Below are 21,655 nucleotides of genomic sequence, written 5' to 3' on the forward strand. Positions count from 1 at the left end.
GGAATTCTCTGATTACTTCTGCATTTCTTCCATCCAAAGATTTTTATTTTCTCTAATGCCTATTCTCTCATCTCCCTAATGCAAGAGTTAACCAATATTCTCAATCTTTCATCGTCTTCACTAGTAAGCATTAGAATTCCCTGCCTGTTTCTGTATTTCCCCTTTCCATAGGTTTTTTACTTCCTCTTATGCCTATTCTGTCCATCTCCCAAATATAAAAGTAAACCAATATTCTTGATCTCTCATCCCCTTTATTAGTTTTATATTTCTCCATGACAGCAACTTGAATTGTCTCCAAAGAGAAGCTTCAAAACACTCCTGTGATCTTTGCTAATCATTCAACCCTATCCTTTAGACTAGGATCTCAGTGGGACTTTTTCCTCCATGTTTTTGCAGCTCTGGGCTAGTGTCCCTCTTCCAGAAACTAAATGAAAAATCAAACAATAAATAAAAATAAAAACCATGTTACCTATATAAATAAAAAACACAATATTGGTAACTTTACATAATTTTAAATCCATTCATAAGGAAAAATATTGCCATTAATGTAGTAAAATTCAAATATTTGGGTGTCTTAAATTGACTTCTATTAAAAAACTGGCAGAAGGGTACATGATAACGCACATTTATTATAATCTACAACTGCAATAAAGCATTGAAATTATAATAAATATTTCATTAGAATAGCGATAATCTTATCGAGGAATCTGCTTCACTAATAGAAAACATTAAAAAGAATACGACTAATCATCTCTGGTGGCCTTTGAAAATCATTTTGATGACAAATTGAAGTATTTTGAAATATAAGACTATAATGAAAGTACACACACACACACACACACACAAATTTATTAAGGACAGGACAAAAGGACACACACACACACACACTTATTAAAATCTCCACAGAATTGTATTGAATCCACAATAATACATGAAATAATTTAGATGACTAGATTATGGCAACAACTTCACACTCCTTATACTTAATTAACACAGCATAACTCTAAGTGGTGGTAACATACACAACACTGCACTGGTATCACTTAGAAAACTTCAACAGAAAAGTTGTGCTGATTTAAGGAAGGTTTTGGCAGAGACTTCAATGCACCTCATTAAAAGATCATGCTCTGGGAAGCTAATAACTTCAGAAATTAAGCCGTCAGATTAAAAACATACAGAGGCATTGGGTAAGTAACATCGTTTTATACTTCTCTGCAAGACACGAGCTCATTGTAAAAATAAAAATGTTAACAACATATTAAAACACTAAGAGTATTTCTGATAACTCTGCTGAAAACTTATTATTGTCTTACAAATACATATCAATAAACTGCTATGATATAATTCCAGTCGACCAATCAAATCAATAACACAACAAAAACAAGCTTACTCTACATGACTATTTTGTAGGTAAGCAGCAGGACAGTATATTAAGCAACACTACATCTAAGAGAATATTAAAGCTTCATTTGTGCTGATGGTGAGTATTTTCATCAGGACATATAGTAATCAAAGCTGTCAGGGTGCAGGAATTGTACTGTTGCCTTGTTATTATTAATCCTCTGTCACTAAGTTATTCCTTATGAAACCGTGCAGGTAACTTTCAGAAATAAACCCATGTTCAAACAATAAATATATCTGATGGGCAAGTGACTCAAGCATATGTACCTACCTAATGCAGAGAGAGAGAGAGAGAGAGAGAGAGAGAGAGAGAGAGAGAGAGAGAGAGAGAGAGAGAGAGAGAGAGAGAGAGAGAGAGAGAGAGAGAGAGAGAGAGAGAGAGAATCATGAGGGAACAGAGTAACCACAAGTTTTGGAGTGAAGACCTGGTGATGGTGTGTAGAAAAAACCATAAGAAAATTGAACACCAGGAAAGAAAGTATCTACCACACACACACACACACACACACACACACACACACACACACACACACACACACACACACACACACACACACACACACACACAAAGAAAATGATGTGTACAAAAATCAACATACACAATTCCTGCTGGATCAAAACAACTGACAGCTTTAGACTGAACAAAATCTGTTGACAGTGTAGGGGAGCACAATAAAACAATGAACAGAAAAGATTGTCAACCACCTCAAGGAGTGAAAGACTCATGAGACATTTTTCTCTAGGTTGGAGTATATGAGTAGTAGTAATAAAGTTGAGGACAGTAATAATTAATGAAAATTTTTCATGAAAGATTTGTAGAAGAGTGTGTCAATGCACAGTGCAAGTATTAACTCCGTGGAGGAACCTATATGTCAAGTCTGTCATCTCACTTGAGAAGGAAGCTGGACACAGGAGGTCAGCCATATTTGCCCTGACCTTCCTGACAGCTACATATTCTTTGGGACCGTCTACCAACCCAGTGTTCAGCCCTCTTAACAGGTATAGTGTTGTAGCAAGATCTGTGCATACTTAGGAAGTGTGTTTAACTCAGAGACCCTAATACCCTGTTGAAGTGTGACGAAAGGGTAACGTATGTTATTTAATTTCCAGAGGGTTCCTGGGGGGGACGTAAAGTGTCCCAAGGGGGGATGAAAAGTGTTCTAAAGGAGGACATCAAAGTGTACCATGGTCTCTAGTTAGGTGTTAAGTTGTATCTGGTAAGAGGGATGTTCCATCATGTGTGACTGCATGGCGGAGGCTGCCTTAACCACAAACAATTGGCGCAGAATTGTACTGTAATTTACCATGCAGTAAACTGTGTTGTGTTGTGTGTTGTATGGGATGCCGCAGGCACTGTATAATTGAAGGGGTGTGTATTAAAAACACGTGTCAAGCATCAACAAAGCATGTTAGTTTCTGGGCCTTTGTTCCTGGGTGGCCCTGAATGCAGGAGTGATTTCAACCATCTGTGACACAAACTACATTCATGTGTTGCTACTCCCTATTTGCTACCCACTACCACTCATGGCTACACCTATATTGCGCATTAACACCTTCTTCTACAGCTCAAGATTCCCTGCAGACAAGGCCTTCTCACAAGAGAGATTTGTTGATGGATGTTAAATAGAATGGTGATGATTATGAAGAGTTTTTTATATGTCACATGTACTGCAGATCATAGAGTTTTTTATAGCGTACTCATAAAAATATTCTTGAAGCAGCAGCTTTAAGATGTGCTATCAATAACTCATACTAGAACAAAGATGTTGGGGTATGACTAGATAATGACAAAGGTCCAGGGCAGCTGAGCAGTAAGCCAAACACTAAAAGGGTCCAAGTTTGATCCCTACACATGGCAGCTGCTTTGGGCAGAGGAGCAGTGCCCTCTTCATTATGAAGCATCAGCATTATTGTTGCAAGACAGCACTTCACATAACAATGAATCTTCTTTTGGATTGTTGTCTTTGGAAAATGGCACCTTTTGCTGGGGCTTTCTTTTTTACTTTTTTGTTGCTTTTAGTAAAAAAAAAAAAAAAAACTTTATCATAGTGCTCCCTGACTTTACATTTCTAACACACAATAATACTTGTCATTTACAATGAAATACTATTATTTTGATCACCTAAATTAAATAGCAGAGATGCTCCTGAATCTTCTTGACTAGAAATTGTCATTTCTTAAGAGATAAATAAATATCTAAACTTATAACATAGTAAGCACTTCATAATTCATAACCCAACTGCATTATCATTGCATGGGACCAGATTCATTAACCTCCTTGTTGCCACCTTGAAAACAACAAAATAAATATTCAAATCTAAAATATCTACTACGATAACTTGTATAATGGTTAGTTCTTCTTTATATAACTACTTCTACAAGAACATAAGAAGAGAAGGAGACTGCAGTACACCATTTGATAAAGCAGCTCCTGATAAATGCCTCATAGCTACATTTCTTGAAATGATATGTTAGTAATCATGTACCTGGATTCCCACTGACTACATGAAACTCAGCATGTGCTAACACCTACATGCACCTGGTCCTCCTGACTTGTTAACCTGCAGCTCAGGTGTTGTAGGTGTGTTCTTTAGCGAGTTGGCGTCATACCACTGGAAAGGACAAAATATACCACTTGTCAGTATTAAGATAATTACACACAGCAGTTACAATGTACTCATTACTAACACGTGTAAAAAGAATGGTAAGGAATAAAGTACCTTGCCTCAACTTTGTTTTCTTACCATTCACTTTACACTTTTGTCTCCATTCATTACTGACTCTCTAGGTAAAATAGATTGAGTGTTGATGTAAGGTAAAAGACCCGTTATTACAGGAAGGAGATAAATTAATGAGAATAAACACCTTATTTCATGCAATTCAAATCTTGGGAGAATATACCATTACAGAAAAGAGAGAAATATCAACTAAGATATAGAACTAATTTCCCATTATTCACATATTAGGACAATACATTATAACCAAAAAAAGAGAAATATGAAATGAGATAAACTACTTATTTAACAACATTTACATCCTCAGATAATACACTGTTAAGAAAAGAGAGAAATATTGAGGTAAACTAATTTCCCATCTCACATCTTCAGAAAGTGTACAGACGCAGGGAAGGAAAGAAACACAAACAGCATTCACTTCTTACAATTAGATTTAAGCTATAAAAAAAAAAAAAAAAAAAAAAAAAAAAAAAGCAAGGAGTAAATTCCCAGCACACTTACTTGCGCTGGTAAGGAGGAGGGTCTGGTCGGCTCAGTGTAGCATAGTCCTCAAAACGCCGACTCCTGCAGACACAAATCAGACTGCTACAGAAACCAAAGTATCAAGTCATCTGGGCAGGACTGCCATGAAAGAAACAAAGGTAATACGAAACAAAAGCATTATGTTGCCTTCTAAACAGAGCTACTATAAAAGGAACATAGACAATAAACATCACAGCATCCCTATCACCTGAAATGAATTGCCATGAGAGCTACAGAGATAACAGAGGTAATACAGGGTAAGGCATCATGTTACCTCCTGAACTGAGCTGCCATGAAAGAAATAAAAGTAATGTAAGTTAAAGTATCACGTCACTTTAAATGAACTGACGTGAAAGCTACAGCAATTAAGGTACAGAGTCAATGGTCATAAATTCTAATCTCCATACTTGTCTCGTGCCATTCACCATACACCCTAAATATCTTATTACTTTCCTTCCTTATGTAAAGCCATTCTTCCCTGCTTCATTTCATGCCTATGACTAAATTAAGATAAACAAATATAAACTCTATTTACTCAGAACTAACCATGCAGTAACATCAGATGATTTATATATCTTACATGGTAGAATAATAATATACAAATTCACTTCAGGAGCAACAATAGCTACAGTACTAGTCTATCCTCTTTTATGACTGTCAGAATAGTTACCCCAGAGTGGAGTTCCTGGGTAAGGTGGAGGAGGGACTGGCAGTGCGGGAGCGGGTGAGTGTGTCCACCTGGGTTGTGGTCGTGGCTGTGGAGGGGTGAGGGGAGTGCTCACGTCCCTTAAGAGACCTCAGAGCCTCAGTGGCACGGTGGAAGCTGGCGTACTGCACCATCTGGATGTCCTGCCCTTTAGGGATCCTGTCAGACCAAGAAAGAAAAGAGGTGTTGTGAAAAGTACCTCCATTAGTGTGTGATGATGATACGTTAAGATGGAAATATGTAAGCATTTTCTTAGAGAGTATTTCTTTGTGTGTAAGTGTACATTACTATACTCAACTTGAAAAGTGAAAAGAAAGATATAGATGTATGTATGAATAAAGCAACCAGAAGGAGAGAGAGAGAGAGAGAGAGAGAGAGAGAGAGAGAGAGAGAGAGAGAGAGAGAGAGAGAGAGAGAGAGAGAGAGAGAGAGAGAGAGAGAGAGAGAGAGAGAGAGAGAGAGAAATCAATGAATGAAATACAAGAGTCAATAAAGGATAACTAACAGGCATTGTAAAAGTAGAAAAAAAATGCATAAATGGATGAAAGAATAGGCATAGTAGAATGAAAAATATACATAAATAAGTAAAAGAATAAGTAAAAGTATGAGTACAATAGAATAAAAAATATACATTATTCAATAAATCAATGAGTAACATACATTCCAAATAAAAAAAAAAAAAAGGCATACATAAATATTTCAATAAAAGAATAAGTAACAGACACTACACAGTAAACAGTAACAAATAGAACACATAAAAGCCAACAAAAGGATTATGGAGAGCCAAAAAGACAATATGGCAAGTTAAATGAGAATTATTGTAAATCAAATACAGTAATATGTTTAAAGATAAAGAAAGACCATGCCAATTAAAACAAGTACGCAGCACACCACACAGGTAAATGGCAAAAAGAAATATAATAGCCCGCAAATATTCTGTTATATGAGATGTGGACTTTAAATGAGTTACTTTGTTAGTGTTGAGTCAGAAACAGATACTGTTCTGCAGGAATTTTTTCCCCTCTGTTCTCTGACTGGAAAATTATAAGGCAATAATGATAAAGATGAAGGTTACAGGAAGAGATAAAGCAAAGGAAATAAAAATGAGGGTTGGAGGAAACAAAAGATGAGTGTTTTATGAAATTAAGAAATAAGAGATATAGGTGAGGACTATAGGAAATATGAAGTAACAGAGATAAAGATCATGGTTAAAGGACAAGATGAAACAATAAAAATAAAGATAAGGGTTATAAGAAATCATGAAGCAATAAAGATAAAAATTTGAATTATAGGAGATTATGAATCAATAAAGATAAGGGTTACAGGAAACTGGGAAGCAAAATAGATAAATATAAGAGTTTCAGGAAATCATGATGAAAATTAGGGTTACACGAAATTATTTCACACTAACACACGTCAACAGAGGTGTCCAGGATCCTCAGCCGAGCCAAGAGCTTCAGTACTGGGTTAATAACTCTATTTTAGTAAGGCACAACCATGTTACTCTCACGGAACTGACAATCTCTTACCGCGGAAAATCATCAAATAGTTCGTCGAAAAAGTCACTGGAGCTTTGATCCCTGGATGTGGAGTGAAGCTGTGGTTAGAATGTGCAAAAAACCTTTCCTGGTACCTAACATCCAATTAGGATGGAGTATATCCACCACATTACTACTACTCATCCCAGAAGCAATCACACTTCATCATCATTCTTCCAAGATATAACCAACAATATCTAACTTATTTTCATTCATATACAAGGCCAGGAGCTCACAAGAATAATAACTTAAAAATGTAGAGACAAGAAAGGAAATATAGTCATGTCTAAAAGGTCTCAGTATATACTCTGTCTTTCCCTTACAGCAGTGATTCTCAACCCTTTTCTGTCCATTCCCCCTTCCTGAATTCTCAATATTCATGTGAACCCCCTCAATTTTTCCCCAATCCCACCCTGCCAAAAAAAATAGAATGTACAGTGGAGACTCAATACTCGAACGTCTAAATAGTCGAACGCAAAAGTTCGACAATACAGTAACACTTTGAGATACGAACGCTCCAACATACGATTTTTTTTATATACGATGAAAAATTTTATATACAGGGGATCCTCGCAATTCAACGGGGTTAGGGCGGTTTTTCGTCGGTCGAATCAGAAATTAATTTGAATCGTGAAGTAATTTTTTCCACAGGATACTTAAGAATTAGGGAGGTAGGGACCAACCTACCCAAAAACATCACTATAACCTTTAAAAAACACTAACCTAGACTAAATCAGTACTTCATTAATATCTAACTTTTTTTTTTATTAAACACATTAGGGTGCTGTACAGTACATTTTTGGAAATTAAAACACTTACATGATGCAGCAGTCTCACAGTGCTTGTCCCTGTTCTTCCAAATTATTGATACTGTTGATCTAGGGACACCCATTTGCAGTGCAACGACACTGTGAACTATACTTGCCTCACACTTTCTTATAAGCTCAAGCTTATCTTTGAAAGGCAGGAAATTATGCTTTTTAGGGCGGGGGAACACCGCCTGGGGTGAGAGTGACACAGATTAAGTGACGCACAGGCCGCAAGGCTGCCACTCTAAATTTTCATTTCTACCACTCGCACGCATTTCCTCCAACTTTCACCTACCACTCGTACACATTTCCCCCTATTTTCACCTACGCCAATCCCAAAATTCCTTTTTGCACATGCATATATTATTGTGTGAAAATAAACATATTTATACTTTTTGCAGTTTTATTCTTTTACCACAAAAGAAATAAAAAAACCCTTCTGGAATCGAAAAATTTACTTTTCTTAGGTATATTATCATGTCAGACTGGACGATGTACGCAGGAACAAGCGATTGACTCTCGTCCTAATGGAGCATCTCGTCACATTGCACCATACTCCCACATGTTGCGTCTGATATATATATATATATATATATATATATATATATATATATATATATATATATATATATATATATATATATATATATATATACAGGCAACCCCCGCTTAACGAAGGGGTTACGTTCCTAAAAAAAACCTTCGTTAAGCAAAACTTTGTTAAGTGAACCAATTATAACAAGTTTAACCCCTGACTTGAACTCCCATTGAGAGTAAGCAAAGCGAGAGTGCATCATAGTATGATGAAAGGTTTAATGAAAGTAAAAATTATGAAGTTAAACATTTAGGCAGTTTAATTTAAGTCATTATAATGTACACTAATGTATGTAAGTAATTTTATAATGGTGATGATCTTAAATTTATGAAGGGAGAGCGAAACACGAAAGACACTAACCAGCAACCTGTGGAATGTAAACAAAGGGCGCATCATTGTATCACATACAAAACTTATGTACCACATTTCCACAAGGCTTTCCATTTCATCCATCTTAGAGTCACGAGTTCAGGTGGTTCTTTTAGCTTGCAAGGAAGATACAGTCTCACCAGCCTTCTTAATAGAATCTGCTGACTTGAAAATAGTAGAGACAGTAGATGGAGTCAAGATGGTGGCAAGCAATGCTATTAGTTTTCTCGCCTCGTGTCTGAATAATATCCTGGTCTTCTTAGCAATGCCAGGTGACATTGCAGAGCGTTTTGATGGTAAGTTGAGCAAGGGAAGACGAGCTGCTGCTGATGCTGTTATTGTTTTGAAAAAGGGGAGTGAGTGGTGCGCGTGTTGTCCACAAGAGGCGCTGGTGTATTCTAAAGCCTGTCAGCTTGCGTGATATGGCGGTGCTTTCAGACTTGGAAAAAATTACCTGGATAAAACTTCGTTAAAGCGAGTTTGGTGTTCGTTAAACGAGCAGATGATAGTAAAATGAAACCTTCGTTGTAGCGAAATTTCGTTGTGTGAACCTTCGTTAAACGGGGTTGCCTGTATATATATATATATATATATATATATATATATATATATATATATATATATATATATATATATATATATATATATATATATATATATATATATATATATATATATATATATATATATATATATATATATATATATATATATATATATATATATATATATATATATATATATATATATATATATATATATATATATATATATATATATATATATATATATATATATATATATATATATATATATATATATATATATATATATATATATATATATATATATATATATATATATATATATATATATATATATATATATATATATATATATATATATATATATATATATATATATATATATATATATATATATATATATATATATATATATATATATATATATATATATATATATATATATATATATATATATATATATATATATATATATATATATATATATATATATATATATATATATATATATATATATATATATATATATATATATATATATATATATATATATATATATATATATATATATATATATATATATATATATATATATATATATATATATATATATATATATATATATATATATATATATATATATATATATATATATATATATATATATATATATATATATATATATATATATATATATATATATATATATATATATATATATATATATATATATATATATATATATATATATATATATATATATATATATATATATATATATATATATATATATATATATATATATATATATATATATATATATATATATATATATATATATATATATATATATATATATATATATATATATATATATATATATATATATATATATATATATATATATATATATATATATATATATATATATATACACACACACACACACACACACACACACACACACACACACACACACACACAGGTTGAGAACCACTGCCTTAGGGTATAGATAGAAAAAAAAAAAAAAAAAAAAAAATATATATATATATATATATATATATATATATATATATATATATATATATATATATATATATATATATACACACACACAGGCTGAGAACCACTGCCTTAGGGTACTGAAGAAATAAAACCATGGAAATACTTTGAAATATAGACAGACACAAGACCCATTACTAATTAGAGAATAACACTCAGCTTCTGCAAGGTAATAGATAGAAGGCAAGAAAAAGACTCGCTTAGGAAAGACTCATCAATACTCAAGGTCTGAAAGATAACAAATGGAAGGTAGGAAAGATTCAATAATACTTGAATCCTGAATAGCAAAAGATAGGAGGTTGGAGACTCATGAAAGAAAGACTCACATGTTGGTTCGGTGGCAGCACATGGCCAGGGTGAGCAGTCCCAGCAGCACCACCATCACCACTAAAGGGATGAGGATGGTATGCACCACATCAAAGGTGTATGAACGCTTCTCCACCTAGATAACAAAAAGGTCAGTTGCCTCATAACACATTTTTCTTCTGGCATTACAAGACTAGAAAATGTGGTAAGTATGTATATACTTTTTTCTTTCTGTAATATTGCAAGATCAAAAGTGGTAAGTATACATATTTTTCCTTTTCTATACATTACAATATGGGAAAAAAAGAAAATATATCTTTCTCTTTTGTGGATTACAAGATACTGAAAAATCACACAAAGTTTACACATTGTACTTCTGTGCATTACAAGGAAAAGGCTGGGAATACATTTTTCTGCACATTACAAGACAGAGAAAGGTGGTAAACACATATACACATGTTTTCTTCTGCATTACAAAACAGTCAACAGGTGAGCATGAGTGAAATGAATGTATAGTCAGCCCCCTACTTGATGAAGCAGTGTGTGTGTGTATTTACCTAGTTGTAGCTTTACAGGGCCTGGGCTTTATGCTCGTGTGGCCCCATCTCCATATCTACACTTATCCAATTTTTCTTTAAAGCTATGCGCACTCTTTGCTGACACCACTTCCTCAATTAAACTGTTCCAAGTCTCAACACATCTTTTTGAGAAACTATATTTAAAAACATCTCTCAGACATCTGTTTGTGTGTGTGTGTGTGTGTGTGTGTGTGTGTGTGTGTGTGTGTGTGTGTGTGTGTGTGTGTGTGTGTGTGTGTGTGTGTACCTAATTGTATTTACCTAATTGTAACATACGGGAAAGGAGCTATGCTCGTACTGTCCCGTCTCCATATCTACTAATGTCCAGCATTTTTCTTAAAATCATGAATATTCCTTGCGTTGACCACTTCCACGTCTAAACTATTCCATGCTTCCACCCTTCTATGAGGGAAGCTATATTTTTCACATCTCTCCTATAAGTGGCCATTTTAGTTTTTTCCCATGCCCTCTCGACATTCTTTCATTCCACATACACAGATCTTCCCTATCCATTTTTCCATGCCAATCATCACTCTGTATATTGCTATCAGGTCTCCCTTTCTCTTCTGTTTTCCAGGGTCGGAAGTTGCATTCTGTTCAGTCTGTCTTCATAAGTCAAATCTCTTAAGTCAGGCACCATTTTGTTGCAGCCCTCTGTACTTTCTCTAGTTTCCTTATGTGTTTCTTTAAGTTCGGAGCCCACTGTATTGTTGCATATTCAAGCCTTGGTCTTATCATTGCAGTAATTATTTTCTTCATCATTTCTTCATCTAAATATACGAACGCCACTCTTATGTTCCTCAATAAGTTCAATACTTCTCCAATTATTTTGTTTATATGTCTCTCTGGCGATAGGTCATTGGTAATTGTCACCCCAAGGTCTTTTTCTTCATGACTGGTTTTATGTCTTCATTTCCTATCTTGTACATACTCCTGATTCTTCTTTCACTCTTGCCAAACTCTAATTTCTTGCATTTTGTCGTGTTGAACTCCATTTGCCATGTACAGCTCCATTTCCATATTCTGTCCAAGTCTTCCTGGAGTAGTTCGCAATCTTTGTCACATCTCACTTTTCTTAACAATTTTGCATCGTCTGCAAATAGGCTCACATAACTGGACACCCCATCCACCATGTCATTTATGTAGACCGCAAACATTACTGGTGCCAACACTGATCCCTGTGGAACTCCACTCTCCACCAAGCCCCATTCTGATGGTCTGTCCTTAATTATTGTTCTCATTTCTCTTCCTACCAAAAGTCTTCCATCCATTTTAGTAAACTGCCATGCACTCCTCCTACCATTTCAAGTTTCCAGATCAGTCTCCGGTGTGGTACCTTATCAAAGGCCTTTTTTAAATCCAGATATATTCCATCAGCCCAACCATCTCTTTCCTGTATTACATCTATCACCCTCGAATAGTAACATATCAGGTTTGTCGTGCATGAACGCCCTTTTCTAAAACCAAATTGACACTCACAAAGTATGTCATTTTTCTCCAAGAAGTCTGTCCATCTATTCTTCACCACCCTCTCACACATCTTAGCTACCACACTTGTAAGTGACACTGGTCTATAGTTCAATGGGTCTCTCTTGTTACCTGATTTATAAATTGGGACAATGTTAGCTCTTTTCCAGTCTTGGGGCACTACACCTTCCCTTAATGAGGCATCAATTACTTCACAAACTTTTTCTGCCAGTTGCTCCCTGCATTCTCTTAAAATCCATCCTGATACCCCATCAGGTCCCACAGCTTTTCTCACTTCTAAACTCCCCATCATATTCTTGATCTCCTCCACAGTTACTTGAAACTCCTTCATAATCCCTTTCTGTTCCATTACCAGTGGTTTGTCAAAAGCAGTCTCCTTTGTGAATACCTTCCGAAAGCATCCATTCATAGCCTCTGCCATTTCCTGGGATCCTCACTGCATACTCCATTTACTTCTAAACTTTCAATACTTTCTCTATTTTTGATGTTGTTGTTCACATGTCTGTAAAAAGCCTTGGTTGGTCTTTACATTTATCAATTATATCCTTTTCTTGTTTCTTTCTTTCTTCTCTTCTAATCAACACATATTCATTTCTTGCTCTTTTGTAACTTTCCCACTGCTTAATCCGTCTTTTCCTTCTCCACCTCTTCCATGCATCCTCTTTTCTTGTTCTAGCCTTTTCACATCTATCGTTAAACCAGTCCTGCTTTCCAACTTCTCTATGTTGTCTTATTGGTACAAATTTTTCTCACCTTCTTTGTATATTTTTATAAATTCCTTCCACTTTTCATTTGCTCCTTAGCACTCTTGAATTTCATCCAATTTGTCTCTTGAAAGAATTTCTTTAGGTTTCCAAAATCTGTCTTGGCATAATTCCATCTTCCCACTTTATATTCTTCATTTCTTCTAGATTTCTCTTCATCTATCACCTTGAACTCCAAAACTGCATGATCACTCTTTGCTAAAGGGCACTCCACCCTCATCTCCTCAATGACCATTGGCTCTGTACTAAAGACCAAGTCCAGTCTTGACGATGCTCCCTCTCCTCCAAACCTAGTATCTTCTTTGACCCACTGAGTTAACACATTTTCCATTGCCAGTGTCAATAGTGTATTTCCCATGTTGTCTCTGATCCTTCCATTGACCAGTCCTCCCAACACACCTCTTTACAATTAAAATCTCCCATCATTATAGTTCGTTCACAGCCACCCAACATTTCTTCCAGACATGTTCCTGTATCACTTATCATTTCTTCATATTCCTGTACTGACCATGCATTTGTCTTAGGTGGTACGTACACCACTATGTAGTGCCTCTTTTTCCTTCATTAGTTTCTGCTCTGATCTTTAGCACTTCTGCCTTTCCCATACCTTCTTTCACTTGATCCACCTTTATATCTTTTTAACCAGCAACATCACTCCTCCTCCCATCTTACCTACTCTATTTCTTTTCCAAACATTATATTTCCCTTCTCTAACCATCATCAGGTCTTCTCCCTCTCTCAGTTTTGTTTCAGTAAGACCCACAATATCTGGGTTCTTATCCCTCAAGTAATCGTTGAGTTCTAAAATCCCCGATATCACTCCATTTATGTTGGAATACATTACATTCCGCTCATACGTAAGTTTCTTTAGTCCTTTCTTACTGTACTTTTCTGGGTTATGAACCACTTCCAAGATTCTCCAGAAAAACTCTTTCTTCTCCTCTTCTGTCCTCTCTTCATTTTTTTTCAAAGCCTCCTTTCTCAACTCATTTAACATTTCTCTTTCCTTTTCAATATCATTTACTATTTTTTACATTGTTATTAGGTTCCCACATTCTCTTCTATCTTGTAAGGTTGGTAGTCCCATTTCCTTCAGTCGTTCTTCATATGTGAGGTCCTTTAATTCCGGCACCATCTTTGTAGCAATCTTCTGTATCCTTTCCAATTTTCTTATATCCTTTTTTGAGCTCGGAGACCATACCACTGCTGCATATTCCAGCCTTGGGCGTATCATGCTTGTGATGATTTTTTTCATCATATCTTTATCCATGTAATGAAATGCCACTCTTATATTAGTCAACATCCTATATGATAGTACAAATATCTTATTTATGTGTTTATCAGGGCTCAGATTTTCTTGTATGATCACTCCACGATCTTTTTCCTCCTTAGTCTTCGTTATTTGCTCATCTCCCATCAAATAGTTCCATACTGGTCTTCTCTTACTCTTTCCTAGTTCCATTATGTGACATTTCTTGACATTAAACTCCAATTTCCACTTCTTGCTCCATTCATAGATCTTTTCTAAATCTTCCTGTAGTAGACAGTCCTCTCTGGTTTTGATAACTTTTAGCAACTTTGCATCATCAGCGAATAAATTCATATAGCTGTTTACTCCAATGTGAATATCGTTTACATAAAATTGAAACATAATGGGGGCTAACACTGACTCTTGTGGCACTCCGCTGGTTACTTTACTCCAAGACGAGTATGTATCTCTGATCACAATTCTCATTTCTCTATCCTTCAAATAATCTCTTGTCCATTCAAGCAAGGTTCCACGCAGTCCTTCTATGTTCTCTAGTTTCCAAAGAAGTCTTCCATGAGGGACTTTATCAAATGCCTTTTTAATGTCTAGGTATACTGTGTCTACCCATCCATCTCTGCTTTCAAGTCCTGCAATAACCCTGGAGTAGAAGCTTAATAAGTTTGATACACATGACCGCCCTGTCCTGAACCCAAATTGTCTGTTCGATATGACTTGCTCCTCTTCTAGAAATTTAACCCATTTCTCTTTGATAATTATTTCACATAACTTCCCTACGACACTTGTAAGTGACACTGGTCTGTAGTTTAGTGGTTCAGTTGCCTTTCCTCCTTTAAATATCGGTATCACGTTGGCTCCACTCTAGTGGAACTTTCCCTTCATTATTGAACTTTTAATTATTTCCCAAATTGGCTCCAGTAATTGCTCTTTACATTCTTTTAACACCCAGCCTGATACACCATCTGGCCCCATTGCTTTCCTGACTTCCAACTTGTCCAGTAATCTTCCAATATCCTCTTTATGAACTGCAATTTCCTGTAATCCTAGGCAATTCAATATCCTATTAGGTTCTGTGAAGTCATCATCTTCAGTGAAAACCGTTTTGAAGCTCTCATTCACTATTTCACACATTTCTTTCTCCGTTTGGTATGTCTTTCCTTCTTTAACTATTTTTTCAATTGTTTTCTTATTCTTTGTTTTGCATTTATAAACCTGTAGAAAAGTTTGGGTTCCTCCTTGCTTTTATCCACATCTTTCTCAAACTTTCTTTCTTCCTCTCTCCTTACTCTAATATATTCATTTCTAGTATCTTTGTACTGCCGACTATTATAGTCATTTCCCTGGGTTCCATGTCAAGTGAACCAGTGCCACTTGCACCAGTACCACATACACCAGTGCCAATTGAACCAGTGGTCAGTTGAACCAGTGGTCAACTGAACCAGTAGTCAAGTGAACCAGTGGTCATTTGAACCAGTAACCATTTGAACCAGTGGTGCTCGAACCAGTGCAAACTGAACCAATACTACTTGAACCAGTACTATTCTAACCAATGACCATCTGAACCAGTGGTTGTGTAACCCTTTCATTACAGGTATAACTCATTTATTATGTTAGCATCCTCCCTGCACCAGCTTAAACTACGCACTTATTCTAAGACCACCACCTTTTGAGCTGGTCCCAGTCCTGTTACACGTGGAGTCGAGATGCTTTTGAGGGCCTTTATATATATATATATATATATATATATATATATATATATATATATATATATATATATATATATATATATTCATGATGTTGTATGACTTGAAAAACAGGGCGTCTATAGCGTACACGGTACAGGAGAGAGAAGACCCACAAAAGGACGGTTATCTTTATTAAATCCACTTCACAACGTTTCGGGAAAGTACATATCCCATCTTCAGGTACAAAAGGGCACTGTAAAACCACACGTAAAATGTTAAAAAATGACCAGACGCAGTGGATTTTGCCATCTAGTGAGTAGGAGCCTATAAATACTGGTAAGCCAGTCGCCCTCCCCACTTACCTGTTGGAGGAACAAGTAGCAGGACCACTGCGTCTCGTCATTTTTTAACGTTTTACGTGAGGTTTTACAGTGCCCTTTTGTACCTGAAGATGGGATATGTACTTTCCCGAAACGTTGTGAAGTGGATATAATGAAGATAACCGTCCTTTTGTGGGTCTTCTCTCTCCTGTACCGTTTATGATGTTGTATGTAGGACTTGCTAGTTCTTCCCTACATTCTTTCAGTATTCTGTGTGTGTGTGTGTGTGTGTGTGTGTGTGTGTGTGTGTGTGTGTGTGTGTGTGTGTGTGTGTGTGTGTGTATTATTCACCAAGGTCACCTGCTAGTCACCCAGCCAGCCTTTCCCCTATGGAAAAAGCTCACAGCTCATACTGATCAATCTTCAGGTGTGTATTTACCTAGTTATATTTACCTAGTTGTATATTACAGGGTTCGAGTAAGGCTCAAAGTGACCTGTCTCCATATCTGTAGGTGTGGGGGAGAGAGAGAGAGAGAGAGAGAGAGAGAGAGAGAGAGAGAGAGAGAGAGAGAGAGAGAGAGAGAGAGAGAGAGAGAGAGAGAGAGAGAGAGAGATAGGGGCTTAGATTGAGGAGATAGTCATGGAGGCTATGAGAAATGTAGAAACAACAACTTGGGATTGGGAGGCAAACATGAATGTAGAGTTGGGAAAAAGAGGTGTGGCTTAATTTACACATCACAACTTCTGGCCAGTGATATTTCCCTGTTAAAATTCCTTGAGTTGCCATATTGCTTTAGCTAAAAATAAGGAATGTTGCTTCAGGTAGAGAGCCGACTCTACATGTTAATCTCTCATGGACACTCACCTCATCTCTCCGCATCAAATGAACACGCCCTTCATTCTCCAAGGCTGAGATCACTGGAGACCTGAGATCCTTATCCTCCACAATCATATTCTGTCTCATCCTCTCAGACTGCACTGAGTTGTTGTTCTGCACACCAAAAGAGTGAACAAAAGCATTATTTCACACTGCCCTCACTTTTGCATGAATGTGGTACTACAAAAACTTAACATAACATTTGTAAATGGTAAGAAGTAAGTTCTCTAGTAACACAGAAGGAAGGATAGTTTATGTTAATGAGAAAGGATAACAAGCTGCAATTAACATTTAAGAGTGAGATTTCAAGACATTTACCCTTCCTATTGGCTAACTCTTTCAGACCTGCTCTAAGACTTAGACAAGCATCTAAGTGAGCCTTTTTGTTTAGTCACTTTTGTTGCCCTTGGCCAGATTTCTCCTTACACTGAAAGTATATCTAGTTAGTAGGAAAGATAAGCTACAGTTCCCTAATGACACTGGAAGAATAGTTTACATTTGTGGAGAAGCTCACCAGTCTGAAGCTGCACCAGTCAACGGCAAAATTGTGTTGGCGGAAGAATCTCTCGTACGAGGCCTTCTTGAAGTAGGAAGGGCACGGGTGATGGTCCCAAAGAGGCTTCACTTCTTTTTCCAGCTCTAGCAAGGCTGCAGAGAATGGCATTGAGCTTCCATAGGTGACATACACCCTGGACAGAGAATTATAATGTTAGTGATTCCATGGTTTGTGTTTGCTTCAGTGAACAAACTAGAAAGCTCTCAGCATGTTAAACAATGCTATATCATCAGTTGTAACTTTTTTTCCAGTATTATGATTTCAGCTACAACACAATACAACCCCAATAGCTATTATAAATAAATAGTGAAACATACATATTTTCATTCATATACATATTATACATACATATACCAAGAATGACACACACCTTTCACATTCACACCACACTCTCTAAGGCCCTTGATGGAGATGAGGAAGTAGTACTTCTGTCCTCACTTCATAAGGATCAGTTACACACACTGCACCATATAAGGGTATACAAGTGAGAAAGAACTTTAGAAGGAAACTCACCCTTCCTTCACATCAGGCCTGGCTGGAAGGCGATCACCGTGTTGGGTCGCTGAGGCCAAGTAGGTCACAGTAAGGTCATGTGCACTCTTATTCCACAGATCATTGTGAATCACATTGTACAAGCGGTCCCAGCGATGGCCCACCAGCAGCTCATCCACGTTCATGTTCTTGATCTTGAAGCCCACCTCAAACGGCTTTTCTGTTGGGTTGAATAAAGGAATCTGATATTGTCTAAAGCATTCAATGACTCCATGAATCCATGAACAAATTTAGTCCCTCCAGTCTATTCACACAAATGCAGAATTTACAGGACAATAAACACACTGGTGGAAAAGAATAAGCACATAAACTTCAGAAAATGCTGAATCAATTAAATAACTTTAATATGCTTTCACAAATGCATATTTCACAGGTCTGAAAATAGATTGAAGGATAAAAGAGGCATGTGAACTTCCCTGTGAGATTAAATCAAGTAATCTCTTGCCCTGATCCACTAAACTATTTCATCAACAAATTTAGTGAAGTATTACAATCTGTTTCAACAAAATCAAAAGTTACAGATCCATAAATAGATAAAAAAAAAAAAAAAAGAGAGAGAACACAACATGTATGGGGAAATAAAGTGATCCTGTCATAAAATGTTTAGCAACTGCATCAACAAAGTAAGTGAATCATTCTAAACTGTTTTAACAAATGCAGGATTTACAGGGCAATAAAAAGACTGACAGACAAAAGAGGCACATGAAACACCAAAAATAACTCACTGGGCTGCTGCTCGACATCCACCCTGATCACTCGGTGAGCTGTCTCGTACGTGTGAGTATCCCGCGCAACCACCTCCACCTGAGATTGAGATCACTCCCTCACTGCTCTGCCTGTCTACTGAAATCACCTGACATCAATCTTCCACTCTTCTTTCTGATCGTCTGCCAGAATCATTCTCTCACTGCTCAGTCTGTATTTCTCCCTGCTTGTCTGTCTATCTTCCTTTCTTTCACTAGTAACATTTTGATAACAAGTAGATATCAATGCAGAATTACCATATATATTTCTACAAGACCTCAAAACGTAAAAAATTTTCATCTGGATTTTTATCTCTTACTTCACCAGAAACTAAGAAAAATTACCAGATCTGATCTGTCTCTCTCTCTCTCTCTCTCTCTCTCTCTCTCTCTCTCTCTCTCTCTCTCTCTCTCCTCAACATTCACTAAGAGAAGGATACCACAGTTTGATCTGCATATAAAACATAAGTACACAGTTGAAACAATGTACCTGGAAGTCTTGCAGGCCTTCAGGTGGCACACCGTAGACAAAGCCAGTGAAGACAGCTGGGGAGTAAGAGTAGTGGAGCCAGCTTGGCAGATCAGGCATGTTCAGAAGGCTGGGCACGTAGGACACTCCTGTGGTATGAACAGTTTGTTTAGGAATAACCCTACATTTTTCCTAGTCAGTAGCAAAAGTATTGCCAGAATATTAAAAGAGAGTAAATTATTTACATCACTATGTTAAGTGAATAATGAATTAGATATTATTTGAATATTTGCAAATTATTTTCATCTATTATAGGTACTAGTTTTAAGTGTCTAATAAAAATCCACTTCTTAATTTTTAAAGTATTAAGTGAAACTGACCTAGGAAAAAAAATCTAAAAAAGGTAGAGGATCCAAGACAGGAACCTATTAAACTAAATACTCTCTGAATATATCACAACATTATGACACAATATAACACATAATCATGGTAAAACCAAGATACGTATAGCACTCAATCATCAAATTACATAATAGCACATGTATGGAAAAATAAGGAACCATACTAATAATCATCATAAAAGATAAAATTACACAGTAGCACTACACTCAATAGCATACACATATAATAACTGTAAAATACCAAATAATGTAATCATTAAGAAAAAATCAATCCCAAAGTACCTCATAGTGCAAGAGATGGAGAATAACACAACATTCTAGAAAAGAACACAAACTTGACAAGAATATTTCACAATTCTTCAAACTCACCTGCAGATTCAAAGCTAAAATTATGATGTGTCAGTGGAAGAATAAACAGCTGGGAAGACTGTGCCTCAGTGGTCAGGGCCTGTGTGGTGGGAGCAGCAGCCAGCACCACTAATACCCCAACCACCACGTTCACCATTACTGCTGCCTTTTTCATCTCTATTCTATAAAGAAAAGAAAAGAAAAAAAAAAAAAAAATATATATATATATATATATATATATATATATATATATATATATATATATATATATACTTAAGTGGTTATGTCATTCTCGAGAAGAAATAAACAGCAATATGACAGTTGTTGTTACTATTGTATCATAATTATCAGTAGGAGGAGGAGTATTACAGCAGCAGCAGTAGTAGTAGCACTGTAGCAGTGGCGGTGGCGGTGGTTGTAGAAGTAGTACGATAGTTGTGGTAGGAGCGCAGTGTGTACTCGGTTATTATCTACCGTAGGCTATTTTGACTTTTTCATCGATTTACAAACCTACAATTTCTGATCTGGACAACAACAGTATGTAAATGTGGCAACAGTATTATTTAATTTACACTATAACTACATCCATTAACCAGAAGAGAAACCCACCAGGGACAACAGTATCAATGAAATGTATACAGCACAAAAAATAATCCAGACCCTAAGTCATGTTCACATTGCTTTCTTGTCACGTTCTTTATGGTACCAAGTCCTCACATGCAACCTAACAACGTTCAAATGTAATTAAGTACCTTCAATACATCCCTGTTTGAGGAGTAACTGCCTTGTTACTCTTGTCAGCTGTGCCTAGCGATTGTCACCCACAAAATCCAGGAGGAAAACTCTGCTCCTGATAATATTAACATTTCAATATATTATGACCTCTCAAACTGCTTACTTACCAGACAAAATTATATAAATTAATCAAAATTGTTATAAATGATATCATAATGACTAATGGTTGACTATAAGAATGATTACAATCAATAGTTTAATTAATCCTGCAAAAGTTATGGGAC

At 35.9% G+C, this 21,655-nt stretch overlaps 1 protein-coding gene across 3 annotated transcripts; it reads right to left on the reverse strand.

The window, feature by feature from the left end:
* Positions 1 to 564: 564 nt before the first annotated feature.
* LOC123508608 (alpha-sarcoglycan-like) lies at positions 565 to 21,505 on the reverse strand. Of its 3 annotated transcripts, none has more exons than XM_045262416.1 (12): positions 21,389 to 21,505; positions 20,658 to 20,818; positions 19,909 to 20,036; positions 19,401 to 19,479; positions 18,637 to 18,835; positions 18,082 to 18,256; positions 17,556 to 17,681; positions 10,609 to 10,724; positions 6,894 to 6,944; positions 5,329 to 5,523; positions 4,638 to 4,700; positions 565 to 4,013 (listed from the first exon to the last, which is right to left on the reverse strand). In XM_045262416.1, the coding sequence occupies exons 2-12, from the start codon at positions 20,809 to 20,811 to the stop codon at positions 3,992 to 3,994; spliced, it is 1,308 nt and encodes a 435-aa protein (XP_045118351.1). In that variant the 5' UTR covers positions 20,812 to 20,818; positions 21,389 to 21,505; the 3' UTR covers positions 565 to 3,991. The 3 variants fall into 3 exon arrangements, with proteins under 3 accessions (XP_045118351.1, XP_045118352.1, XP_045118353.1); XM_045262417.1 differs by lacking the exon at positions 21,389 to 21,505 and adding an exon at positions 21,006 to 21,364; XM_045262418.1 differs by lacking the exon at positions 6,894 to 6,944.
* Between the last annotated feature and the right edge of the window lie 150 nt (positions 21,506 to 21,655).

Source organism: Portunus trituberculatus, chromosome 25 (genome assembly GCF_017591435.1).
Source record: "Portunus trituberculatus isolate SZX2019 chromosome 25, ASM1759143v1, whole genome shotgun sequence".
Lineage (NCBI taxonomy): Eukaryota > Metazoa > Arthropoda > Malacostraca > Decapoda > Portunidae > Portunus > Portunus trituberculatus.